General features: G+C 53.0%; 2 protein-coding genes across 2 annotated transcripts in view; both read right to left on the bottom strand.

Moving 5' to 3' along the window:
* Positions 1-3,141, bottom strand: part of Igdcc3 (immunoglobulin superfamily DCC subclass member 3) — a 36,684-nt gene extending 33,543 nt beyond the window's left edge. The window contains exons 1-2 of the mRNA XM_090318682.1: positions 2,769-3,141; positions 240-548 (exon numbers count right to left, since the gene is read on the bottom strand). Of these exons, the coding sequence (XP_090174808.1) occupies positions 240-548; positions 2,769-3,141 (682 nt within the window). The remainder of the gene's footprint in view (positions 1-239; positions 549-2,768) is intronic.
* Positions 3,142-8,744: 5,603 nt separating this feature from the next.
* Igdcc4 (immunoglobulin superfamily DCC subclass member 4) overlaps positions 8,745-12,500 on the bottom strand; it is a 31,754-nt gene continuing 27,998 nt past the window's right edge. Inside the window, exons 18-21 of the mRNA XM_090318681.1 lie at positions 11,654-11,759; positions 11,010-11,238; positions 10,214-10,375; positions 8,745-9,963 (exon numbers count right to left, since the gene is read on the bottom strand). Of these exons, the coding sequence (XP_090174807.1) occupies positions 9,553-9,963; positions 10,214-10,375; positions 11,010-11,238; positions 11,654-11,759 (908 nt within the window). The 3' untranslated portion in view covers positions 8,745-9,552. The remainder of the gene's footprint in view (positions 9,964-10,213; positions 10,376-11,009; positions 11,239-11,653; positions 11,760-12,500) is intronic.

The following is a 12,500-nucleotide window of genomic DNA, read 5'->3' as shown; positions in this document are numbered from 1 at the left end:
CACAAGCACAGGTTGATAGGCAGGTAGAAACAGGAAACAGCACGTGTGTCTGGGTCCATCCTGGCCAATTCATATCCTACCGATCAATTCAATGGGCACTTGATCTAATTCTACCATCTGAGGTCGCTGTACCTCCAACTGCGCTTGCGCTGGGCCCCCTGTCCTGCCTCAATGTTCTGCGCTGAGCCCAGTCACCAGCCTGGCTCATACAAAGGGAACACAAAGCAATGTCCACTTACTTGCAGCCTGGATTCGAGCCTTCCGGCTGATCACCAGTCCAAAGCGGTTCTGTGCCACACATTCATAGTCGCCTTCGTCGGAAAGGCTGCTGCCTCCCTGCTCCGGCCTGAAGTGATGGATCAGTAAGGATCCATTGGCCAACAGTGTGGTGTGGGGGTTGTCTGGCAACTCAGCACCGTTCTTCTTCCAGGTGACTCTCACCGGAGGGGTCCCGTCCACCTGACAACCCAGCACGATGGGCTGCCCAGGGACCCCAATGTTATCCGTAGGCTCTACGACAAATGCCAGTTCCGCAGAGTGGCCCAGACCTGCATCCAGAAACAAGATGGTTAGTGGGGTGTGCTCGTTGTCAGGATGGGGCCCCCACAAGGAGACTTCTAGTTCCAGACTTCAAGTTCCCACACTTTAAATAGGGAATCCTCAGCCAGACCAATGCGGGTGGCTCATATCCATAATCCTGTCTACTCAGGAGACTGAGAGCTGAGGATCATGGGAGGGTTCAAAGTGAAGACTGGACCACCGGAAAGTCTGTGAGACTCTAGTCTCCAATGAGCCAGCAAAAAGCTGGAAGTGGAGCTGTGGCTCAAGTGGTAGAGCACCAGGGTTGAATGGAAGAAGGGACAGCTCTCAGGCTCTCAGTTAACGTCCTAGTGCACATGTGCGTGCATGCACACACACACACACACACACACACACACATAAACGAGCATGGCCTAGTGGTAGAGTGCTTGCCTAGCATGCACAAAGCCCTGAGTTCAATTCCTTGGTACCACATACACAGAAAAAGCCAGAAGTGGTCTTGTAGCTCAAGTGGCAGACTGTTAGCCTTGGGCAAAAATTGTCCAAGGATAGTGCTCAGGCCCTGAGTTCAAGTCCCAGGACTGGCACACCCCCCCCCCCGAAAAAAAAAGAAACAAAGAGAGATAATTATCATTTGTATCATTCCCTGTTTCACAGATAAGGAAACTGAAGCCCAGAGAGGTGTTTGGTGACTTTTCCAGGGTCTTATACTTAGTTGCAATGCCAAAAGACTCAAAAACAAGACTCATGCTAATACAGGGGCTGGTCTCCTGTGGCCATTCAAGACTTTCAGGCCTCACTCCTCACAGGTATACAATGTTGAAGTGAAAGCCACACATAGAACTCACACCTCCAGGAAGATCCCAGCCAGGAAACACAAAAGTGTGCGATTCTTATCTTCAACTAATCACCACAAGGTTTAAATTGGAGGTGTGGCTCTTGAGTGGTAGAGCTCTAGCCTTGAGTGAAAAAACTAATAGAGAGTTCATACTCTGAGTTCAAGTCCCAGTAGAGGCACACAAATATAAAGCTTAAATGAAGAAATAATAATAATGATTGTGATCACACTGGAAGTTGCAATTCTAAAGAAATGGAGATAGGAATAATTCATGCTTCGGGCTGGCAAAGCCATCAGAGAACGACGCCTGGCAGGGAGCAGAGGTGATGGGCCTAAGATTCCGGGGTTCAGGCTAGGCTGTGGAGGGTTCCCCCCCAAACCCACGCTCTGCATGTTGATCCTCTGGCCTTTGTTAGGGAAAGAAATGAGTAGCAGACCCCAGCTGAGAGTGTCCAAAGCTCAGCGGGGAAGAGCCCTAGAACTTTTTCTCCCCGCCAACCTCCCGGCTCTGGCAGAAGAGAAATGAGCTGGAAGATGAGAAGAGGGAAGGAGGGGGGTGGTGATGAGTGCTGATCTGGGGGTCAGGAGGAGGAGAGAGCCCTGGGTGCCAGACTCCATGCCAAACCACCAACTTCTCCGGCAAGCAACTTACCAGACCAGTTACCACCTCACTCCAGGAGGAAAGAAAGAAAGAAAAGAAAAGAAAGAAAGAAAGAAGAAAGTGCTGGGCATAAAAGAGCAACCTCAGCACGCCCCTCCCCACCCCCCAACATTTCTAGGGAACCAGTGACCCTGCCCTTCCCTCTCCTGCCGGAGGACACCGAGACGCGGATGGGGAGAAGGAGAGAGGGGCCAGGCTTCCCAGCCTCGTCCTCACCTCAGGGTACATGACATGTTTAGCCCAATCTCCCAAACCCTTATCACCTTGAGCCCCCAGTAAAGCCATGGGGAGTGGGGAGGACGGGGGGGGGGGGCCCGGATAAAGTTCCTCCTCCTTGTAGATCCAACATGCTGTTGCTTCCTTGGAAGAGGACAGGAGAGGGAACAACCCAACCTGGGGAGGAGGGGGTGGTGCCTGCTGCCAACTTGGGGTGCGAGCGGGAAAGGATTATGTCGAGCCTCAAATGTGGGCCTATTCCAGCCACCGAGGTGGGGGAGCCGCAGCTCCCGGCGGGTGCCGCGGGACGGCCGGGGAGCGCAGGCCGGGTCTCCAGGGCGCGCTGCGGGCAGGGCGGGGCCGCGGGTGGCTCCCCAGCCTCGGGGTTCCTCCCTCTCCCCCCCCCGACCCCCCCTCCTCCTCCTCCTCATCATCATCTCCCGCACCCCCTTTGGCCCAGCCCCACCTCCGAACCCCGACGTGCCCTCTCCGCCCAGCCCGCGTCCCCCCCACCTCCACCCCGGTCCCCGGCTCCTCGCACCCCAGTTCCGCGGAGACTCAGTGGTTTTCCTCCCTGATCCCCAACGCCAGCCCCAGCGTGTCCGCGTCCCGGGATCCTGTGTCCGGGATCGGGGTCCCCCTGGCCCCCCTCGACCCCCTCCAGGGGGGTCCCCGTCCTCTGCACCCCGCAAGCCCGCGCGGCAGCGCCGGGAACCCGATCCACCCCGCGCGCGGTCCGCCGCCCGGCGCCCGGCTCACCTACGCTCGGCGCGGGCAGCAGCAGCAGCAGCAGCGCGGGCGGCAGCAGCGGCGGTGGCGGCCGGAGCCGGGGCCGGGGCCGGAGCCGCGGCGGGCGGCGCGGGGACGCGGCGCGCGGCGCAGCCATGGGGACTTCGCGATCCTCGGGACGCGGCGACGACGACGACACCCGGGCGGCTCACAGCGCCCCGCGGGGCCGGCGCCGGGGCCCAGGCCGGGGCTCAGGCCGGGGCCGAGCCCGGGCGGCGGGGGGCTGCGCTCGCATGGCTGCCTTAGAGGCTCCGGGCGCGCACCGGGAGCGCCGCTTGCGCCATCTTGCACCCAGGCCGGGCGATCTGTCAGCCTCGCCCCTCCCCGCCCTCCTCCGGCCCTCCCCTCCCCTCCTCCGGTCCCCCCCCCGCCCCCCGACTACACACCCTCTCCCCGGAGGCCGGGTCTGGGGAACAAAAGAGCCGGCGAGCGCTTTGAGCGGCCGGACATTCCCGGCTGCGCGGCGGACGCGCCCCCCCCACCCCGGCTTTGAACTGGGGACGGCGAGGCCCCCCGCGTGCTCTGCCCCTGGCCCCGACCTGGAGGAGGAGGTGGTGGTGATGGTGGTGGAGGGGGCCCCCATGGGGTCCCCCACCCCGCCCCCGAGGCTCCACGGTCAGCTAGCCTGACTCTAAAAATTAATAAATAAACTGCTCCAAAGTTGTCCAGAGATTTGGAGGTGCCAGGGCCCCCCACCCCCACCCCGTCCTCTCCAGAGACGAGTTCCATTCCCGGGCACACGACTGGACTCTTCACACCCAGGACCTGTGGCCTCTGGGGAAAGCAGACCCAAGAGAGACAGGAGAAAGTTCTGCCTGATGTCTAACCCAAAGCCAAGGCTCTTCCCCCCCGCCCCCCAGCCCCTGGGCTTCTCTGAAAGCAGAAGGCACCTTGGAAAGCGCCAGGTCTGTCTTGGGCAAAGCAGAGCACGACGCAAGTTCAAACGCCAGAAACAGCAGGCGTGACAAGTTTATGGAGGGGATACAGGCCCCACGAGGGGCTGTGCCAGGCACACGTCCTTAGCCTGGCTCGTGCCTGTAATCCTAGCTACTCAGACCGGAGCTGTGACTCAAGCTCAGGGTGAGTGTGAGGCCCCGGGTTCAAGTCCCAAGACTGGCACACACGCAGCACACACCAAAGACATCCAGAGCTTGAATCTTGACCATAGTACATAGGCTGCTGAGTCCAGTATGGTGGCTTCTTGAACAGGTCTAGTAGCTGTCAGTAGTAGTAGTGTAAGGTTGGAATTGGAATGATGCCACCGGTATGGCTAAGTCTCTGTCTCTTTCTCTGTCTCAGTGCCAGTAAGGGGGGGCTTGGATTCAGGCAATCCCTTAGCTTCCCCACCCACTCCGGTTGTGGGGCTTGAACTCTGGGCCTGAGAACCATCTCTGAGCCTCTTTGTGCTCAAGGATAGAGCTCTACCACTTGAGCCACAGCACCACTTCCGGCTTTTTTCTTTTTTTCTTTTTTGCCAGTCCTGGGCTTGAGCTCAGGGCCTGAGCACTGTCCTTGGACTTTCTCAAGGCTAGAGCTCTACCACTTGAGCCTCAGCACCACTTCCGGCTTTTTTCTATGTATGTGGTACCGAGGAATCGAACCCGGGTCTTCATGCATGCTAGGCAAGCACTTTGACAACTAGGCCAAACTCCCGGCCCCCCGGCTTTTTTCTATGTATGTGGTACAGAGGAATCGAACCCAGGTCTTTGTGCATGCTAGGCAAGCACTCTTCCCCTAGGCCAATCTCCCGGCCCACACTTGTGAGTTTTTGAGTGGTTCATTGGAGCTTATCTCCAGTGTCTCACAGGCACTTTCCTGCCCCCGCTGGCTTCCAATTTCTGACCCTTAGGGCTTATTTCTGAGTAGCTAGGATGACAGGTGAACCTCTGACACCCAGCTTAAGTGTCTCTATAGCTACTAACTGGACTTTGAGACCAGGATCGCTAACCCTCCATAAAACTAAACAACTAAAACACTGCAGAGATCTAGGAGTCAGAGTATCTGCAAGGATAGGCCTACATGGGATAAGATGCGAGTAGCTCACGGCCGGAATCCTAGCTGCTCAGGAAGCTGAGATCTGAAGATCGAGGTCAAAGCCAGCCAGACTCTAATCTCCAATGGATCAGCTCCTCAGGCAGAAAACACTTAAGACCCCTGGTTCAAGCCCTAGTACTATCACAAAGAGGAGGAGGAGGAGGAGGAGGAGCAGGGAGAAGTGGAGGAGGAGGAGGAGGAGATGGTCCAGCAACAATCCAGGGAATCTCTACAGCCCCAAATAGAACATAGCCAAATAAGCAGGACTGAAAGTTTCTGAGTGGAGACATTCCAAGACCAGGGATTCTAGTGGGCAACAACCCCAGCGGATTTCAATGTGAGGAAGGGCAGGAGTGAGGCCTCTGCTGGCCATAGGAGAGGTAGGCAGGCAGGGCCTTCCCCAGCCTAGAAGTCCCTCTGCAGCGCTTGATTCCTCACCAGCCCCTTCTTGACGTGTCCTGGACTCCAGAAAGGTCACATTGATATTCTGAATTGCTGTCATTGTAAATTCATGTTGACAAGTGTTTAATTCTTTATCACAATGCATGGTGGGCGCGTGATATGCAAATCACGGCTATTCTGTTTCCCAGGAAAATGTGCACTATCTCACTCTATGATCTGTAATTAACCCCAAGTCTGGCCCAGTAGTCACTTTAGAGGTGGTCTTGGGTAAGGCAGTCTCTGGTTTGTGGTTTCTCCTAATGGAAAAGCATTTTCTTTTCTTTTTTGGGGGGGGTGGTTTGAGGCTTGAACTCTGGGCCTGGGCACTGTCGCTGAGCTTCTTTTGCTCAAGGTGAGCGCTCTACCACTTGAGCCACAGCATCACTTTCAGGTTGTTTTTGTTTGGTTGATTGTTGTTGTTGTTGTGATTAACTGGATATGAGTCAGGCTGGCTTCAAACTGCAATCCTCAGATCTCATCCTTATGAGAAACCAGCTGGGGTATTAAACTCTGTGAGTCACACACACACACACACACACACACACACACACACACACACACGCACACTGCCTTGAAGTAGAGCTGTGGTTCAAATGGTAGATGATTAGCCTGACCAAGAAAAAAGAAAGAAAGAAAGTTCAAGGGAAAGTGCCCAAACTCTGAGTTCCAGCTCCAGGGCTGGCATTAAAAAAAAAAAAAAAAAAGAGGGGCCGGGAGTTTGGCCTAGTGGTAGAGTGCTTGCCTAGTATGCACGAAGACCCCGGTTAGATTCCTCAGTACCCCACATACATAGCAAAAAGCAGGAAGTGGTGCTGAGGTTCAAGGGGTAGAGTGCTAGCCTTGAGAAAGTCCAAGGACAGTGCTCAGGCCCTGAGCTCAAGCCCAGGACTGGCAAAAAAACAAAACAAAAAAGAAAGAGAAAAAGAAACTCCCAGCCTTTCCTGCCTGCGCTGGATTCAGATGACATTCCTCACATCTCAGCTTCCTGGGTAGCTGTGACTACAGGCATGCGTCATGGGTGCCCAATTGTCTTTTTTCAGTTTCTATTTTTTTCCCCTAAGCACCTATTTTTTGTTTTTGTTTGTTTTTTTCCTCATGACCATCTGCTCTCTACTCTGGAAAAACCACCATTTTTCAAACTCATAGGAAACAAATTCCCCAGGGCAGAAAAGCTGAGGAAATTCTACCCATTGCTTCCATCAACCAAAGCACATGTCTGGAAAATAGTTTATTAATTCATTATAGGGATAGATACATCCATGATCAATGCTTTAGCTTCACACTAAAGAATATCATATTTGTAAAAGAAGGAAAACAAACAGATGGGAAAAATAATTGAATACAGTACAAACTAAATACAGACAAATAACTGAGCGAGTGCTGCTTATATCTGTCCATGCATCAAGAAAAGATTTTTAAAATGACACTCAAGAAACTTAAGGCATCCATGGTAGGTAACACACAGGATTAATGCCCTGAAGACCAACAGACTCTTTTCTACTGATAAAAAAATAGAAAAACAAAACAAAACATTGCTACAAAGACACAAACTGAATACTTCCAAATTACTCAGAGCCCAAATCATATATAATGGCTGCTTTCTTATCAACTGTGAGTTATAGGCAGATACCAGATTTATTACTTATTTGCTTTTGAGAAACAATCTTCCACCCAACCTAATGGGTTATAAATTGTCTCATTTGCAGCTATTTAATTTAAACCAGAACCTCAGTGCCTGTTAAACAAGAACATGAAAAATGACTATGCTGTAATGCTAAGAGCCTACTGCAAAATAGCTATTAAATTCAGAGCAGGGTTGTTTTTTTTTTTCCTTTCTTTAAAAAAAAAAAATCAAATCAACAAAATAAAAAGAAGCCTTGACCTTCAGAGCAATGAGGAAATTTACACACTGGTGGCCCGAGTGATACCAAATGCTACCCAAAGAGTAAGAATCGTAACACATGTCTGCCTTTAACGAGAAACAAAACACACATGAATAATCGTTAGCGTTGTCGTTGGCTGGCTGAAGCTGGAGTGGAGGAAAAGTAGGTGTCAAATATGAATGACATCCGAATGTATTAAACAGATGCTTTCAGGGTCTGAGAAAGCTGCAACTCTGCTGAGAGACATTTTACCATTTAAAAAAAAAAAAAAAGGATAGACTGGTTATTTCCAATTTGGCCAAGAAGCCAGTGTTAACTCTTGATGTGCCAATCAGTTTAAAAAAAAAAAAAAAGATGGAATTAGAAGCCTGGTGCTGGTGGCTCAGGAGGCTGAGATCTGAGGATTGTGGTTCAAAACCAGCCCAGGCAGACAAATCTGAGAGACTTATCTCCAGTGACTCAATCTAAAGCCAGAAGCAGAGGTGTGGTTCAAGTGACAGGGGTTGATAGTCTTGAGTGGAAAAAGCCAAGCAAGAGCATGAGGCCCTGAGTTCAAGTCCCAGTACCGGCACATGTGGGCGAGCACATACACACACATAGACACACACCCACACACACAGATGCAATCAGGGAGCTGAGATGCTACCTCTTACCTTAGGAGAGGGCTCCGGGAAAAAGCAAGTAACCCTTTGCATGAAGCAGGAAGTAGAAGCCAAGCTTATTCCTGAATGATAGGCCAAGAGGAGATGATTTCAGGAGTCAATGGAAAGAAAAACAAAATGAAATGACCCACTGTTTTCCTGCACAAAGACTTGCCTTCCGGCACCCTGGAGGGAGGAAAGGCCTGGGTTCCACCCCAGATCCAGTCAGGTTCAGCAGGAAAAAAACAAAAGGTCCAAGCCACCTCTGTCTACCACACCTGCCCTCCTGCCCAGTCATTTCCCCCCAAGCCAGGCCAGGCCCTGTTCTGTCTCACAACATTCCCAGTGACTGGCATCCTGGTGTCCATAGGAGAACCTCCCAATCCAGTGCCAAGATGGAGTGCTCCTTCTCCAAACCTGCCTGGGGAAGGGGCTGATGCGGGAACAAGAAGGGCCACTGGAGTCACACTATGGCCTTAAAGCAGACATGAGGTAGTCATGTTGACACAGAGGCTAAACCCAGGCAGGAGAAGCAGATGAAACAGCTTGAGAGACAGAAGAGACATGCAGTGTTGGATGCTGGCGGTGGCTCATGCCTACAAATCCCTAGCTACTTAGGAGGCTGAGATCTGAGGATCATGGTTCTAAGCCAGTCTGGACAAAAAAAGTTCATGAAACTCTGATCTCCAATTAACCACACACACACACACACACAAAAGCTTGAAGTGGTGCTGTGGCTCAAGTGGTAGAGCACTAGCCTTGAGCAAAAATCTCAGGGACAGTGCCCAGGCCCTGAGTTCAAGTCCCAGGACTGGCACCAGAGAGAGAGAGAAAGAAAGAAAGGAAAGCTAGAGAGGTGGAAGGGAGGGGGGAAAAAGTCCCAGAATAGGAGCAGCAAGCTACTGAGCAGAGAGATTAGGGGGTGAAGAGAGAGAGCAAAAGAAAAGAGATTTCCAGATCCAGGCACTTCCCAAGTGGCAAAAAAAAAAAAAAGGTGCAGAGTTGCCAGGAAGATAGGGGGAGCCAGGCTGACGCTGGCAATTCTGAAAGGACAGGGAATGGAGGTGATTTGGCTGCAAGGTCAGGCCTTGGGGTCTACTTGCACTCAGCCCAGCCAGCAGGAGAGGGGGCTGGGCTGTCTTGTAGACAGGGAAAGGGAGGCACTCTCAGAGTGTGTAATAGGAGGCTGGGTGATGGAGGTGAGCCCACAGGACTGGAGAATGACCATACTGGCCTACTGTCCTGATGGCAGCCACTGAATGGGGCGAGGTGTCCCCAGCTCCCCATACAGGTACATTACAGGCAGCTGAGTCTTGCTTGCCTGTCACAGATGTGACACAGGGTAGAGGGGAGTGACCTTTCCGGTTCTTTCTCTCCCCTGTAGCCAAGGCACCCTTCGAGGTGCCAAGTGACCATGCCTGCAGTCCACACGTGTCCAGATGTGGTCGGGCATGTTCTGTTCTGCGAGCCCCGCCAGCCTGCCTCAAATGCACTTTCTGCTCAGAGGAGCTAAGCAGAGGAAGAAAAGGGGGCTCCAGGGAGGCCTGGGCTGGTTCCTGGAGCACAGGGGGCTTTGGGCTGGCAGCTGGTCCCAGGGACCTCTTCCAAAGCCTCGCCAGGTGGGGCATCCCTGTAGGAGCAAGTGGCATTGGCTGCTTCCGGCAGGCAGCTAAGTCTGTCTGGCCCAGTGGCTGCCTGCTCAAACCCTCCTAGCTCTTGGTCCAGCCAATCAACTCCTTGGGCAAGATCCACAACACCGGAAGTGAGCGCAGGGGCTTCAGAAGGCAGGGCGTCCTCTGATTCCAGGTCTTGGAGATGGAGATCAGGGCTTCCTTGGGATGCACTGAAGTCAGAGTGGACAATGACCTCGGCTTCTACCTGGTTCCTGCAGCAGGGAGGGGTTTTCTTCCTTCCATTGCCCTGGTTTGGAGGATAGAACAGAAAGACCAAGTGACCATTACATGAATGATTACAAGAAAACGGGGTCGAGAGCACGATGGCACACGTGAGCGTACATCACAAGAACGCTGGGGATAAAACAGACGGACTCACCACACAGTGCTCAGGCCCAGATCCACCCCCAGAATGGTCACTATCAAGTGGTCAGTTTCCACCTCACAGCATAGGGACCAGTCCTCTCTCTACTCTCCCTTCCTCCTGTGGAAATTACCTTGATGGCATCGTACACGAGAGCCTGCAGCAGCAGTGTCTGTCCAGTTCCAGCAGGGGGCAGCAGAGCTCGGGTCAGGGCAGGTCTGGGGCCAGCTTGGGGCAGCTCACAACCTGCCCAGGAACCTGCCCAGTTGGGCCCACTTGGCTGAGCCCAGGAGATCTGTGCAGAAAAAAAAAGGGGGGGGGGACACAGAAAGGCATGAGGAGAACTGGCTGGGGGAAGGAAACAGGAGGGGAGGAAGCAGATGGGGTATGAGGAACAGAACCTCAGCTAATGATGGCCCCAGTTCCCTGCTTAAACCCCTTTGAAGACCAAGAAGGATCTAGGGCTTCTGTCTAGCTGGAGTGACCTGCAAAGATACATTGAGGTCTTCCCCCAGTGAGAACCAGGCAGACTAAACTGGGCATATACTCCTTTGTGTGTTTGTGCCAATCCTAGGGCTTGAACTCAGGGTGTGGGTGCTGTCCCTGAATATCTTTGCTCAAGGCTGGTACTCAACCATTCGAGCTATAGCTCCTCTCCTGCCTTTTTTGATGGTTAATTGGTGGTAAGTTTCACTGTTTCCCTTCCTAGACTGGCTTTAAACGACAATCCTCAAGTCTCAGCCTCGTGGATAGCTAGGATTACAGGCATGAGCCACCATCCGCTGCCTATAGGCTGGTATATGCGACCTTAAGGAAGGGAGAGGAGCTCTTCCGTAGCTGGGGGTGGGAGGAGGCATTCGCAGTCACTTGCTGAGCTCTGGTGCCCCCTAGTGTCTTCTTGAGCAATGCGTCACGGTGTGAGGACTCACCTTTCTCTTAGAGTGGCCTGGGCAGTCAGAAATGCCACCACCCATTAGGCTGTGCACTTCAGCCTTGTCCTCCATGTCAGAGGGTGGCGGGGACCAGTCCTGAGGACGAGGGTGCACAAGGGATTCCAGTTCGTGGGCAGTGGGGAGACTGGGGGGACCAAGCCGGGCTCTGGAGTAGAGTGCTGGGTTCCCAGTTGTAGACGTGGAAGCTAAGCCAGGGAGGGCTTCCCTGGAAAGGGGCATGGGAAACAAGGCAGTGTGGTCAGAGAGGAGCCAGACGGGATTGATGCCCAGCCAGCTGCGCCCCTCTGCAAGTTCCTGCCATCTCCAGGACTTGATTTACCAGTGTGTGTCCTGGTCAGGAAACAATTATTGCTGAAGCAGTGTGACATGGCCACATGGAAATTGAGGACGTGTGTGTGTGTGTGTGTGTGTGTGTGTGTGTGTTTTGGCAGTCTTGGGGCTTGATGGATCCTGGAGGCTGGATGCTGTCCTTGGGCTGCTTTTTCTACCACGGAGCTGCACCCCAGAACCCAGAGGGATTCTGAGGGTGAGGGACTGCTTGGGGGACATCATAGTCGTGTCCTCTGCTGGCCCGTCGGTAGGTAGCCCTCTCCAGGAAATCCGTCCAATGCTGCACTCACCTGTGGGGGCTGCGTCGCAGGCCAGCGCACATACAGGCCAGGAGGCAGAGAAGGCCCAGGCAGACACCCACAATAATGCCAGTGACTGAGTGCACGTCCAGGGAGTCTGCTGGGAGAGAAGGGACAGAGCAGAGGAAGGAGGGAGGCTCAGAGCAGGGGAAGGAGGGAGGCTCAGCCTGCACACTTAGAGGAGATGAAGATGCTGCTGATACACAGACAGGACAGGAGGGTTCTGGCCACATGGACAAGATTGCCCAATACCCATAGGGTTCTTGCAACGTATCTCAAGGTGCAGTCTCTGTTCATAGAACTAGGCTTCTTCTTTCTTTCTCCCTTTCTCTCTCTTTTTTAATGCAGTACTGAGGCTTAAACTCAGGACTTTATACCTTCATTTGGACTTTTTTTTTTTTTTGACAGTTGTGTGGCTTGAACTCTGGGCCTGGGCACTGTTCCTGAGCTCTTCATTCAGTTCAAGGCTAGCACTCCACCACTCGAGCCACAGTGCCATTTCCGGTTTTCTGGTGGTTAAATGGAGATAAGAGTCTCACAGATGGGACCGGGAGTTTGGCCTAGTGGTTAAAAGTGCTTGCCTAGCATGCATGAAGACCCGGGTTCGATTCCTCGGTACCACATACATAGAAAAAAGCCGGAAGTGGTGTTGAGGCTCAAGTGGTAGAGCTCTAGCCTTGAGAAAGTCCAAGGACAGTGCTCAGGCCCTGAGCTCAAGCCCAGGACTGGCAAAAAAAAAAAAAAAAAAAAGAGTCTCACAGACTTTTGTGGCCAGGCTGGCTTTGAACTCTGATCTTCAGATCTCAGCCTCCCGAGTAGCTAGGATTACAGGGGTGAG

This window comes from Megascapheus bottae, chromosome 25 (genome assembly GCF_031878675.1).
Source record: "Megascapheus bottae isolate mThoBot1 chromosome 25, mThoBot2.hap1, whole genome shotgun sequence".
Lineage (NCBI taxonomy): Eukaryota > Metazoa > Chordata > Mammalia > Rodentia > Geomyidae > Megascapheus > Megascapheus bottae.
Note: the sequence above shows the minus strand (reverse complement) of the source record. Positions and strands in the feature narration are given on the sequence as shown.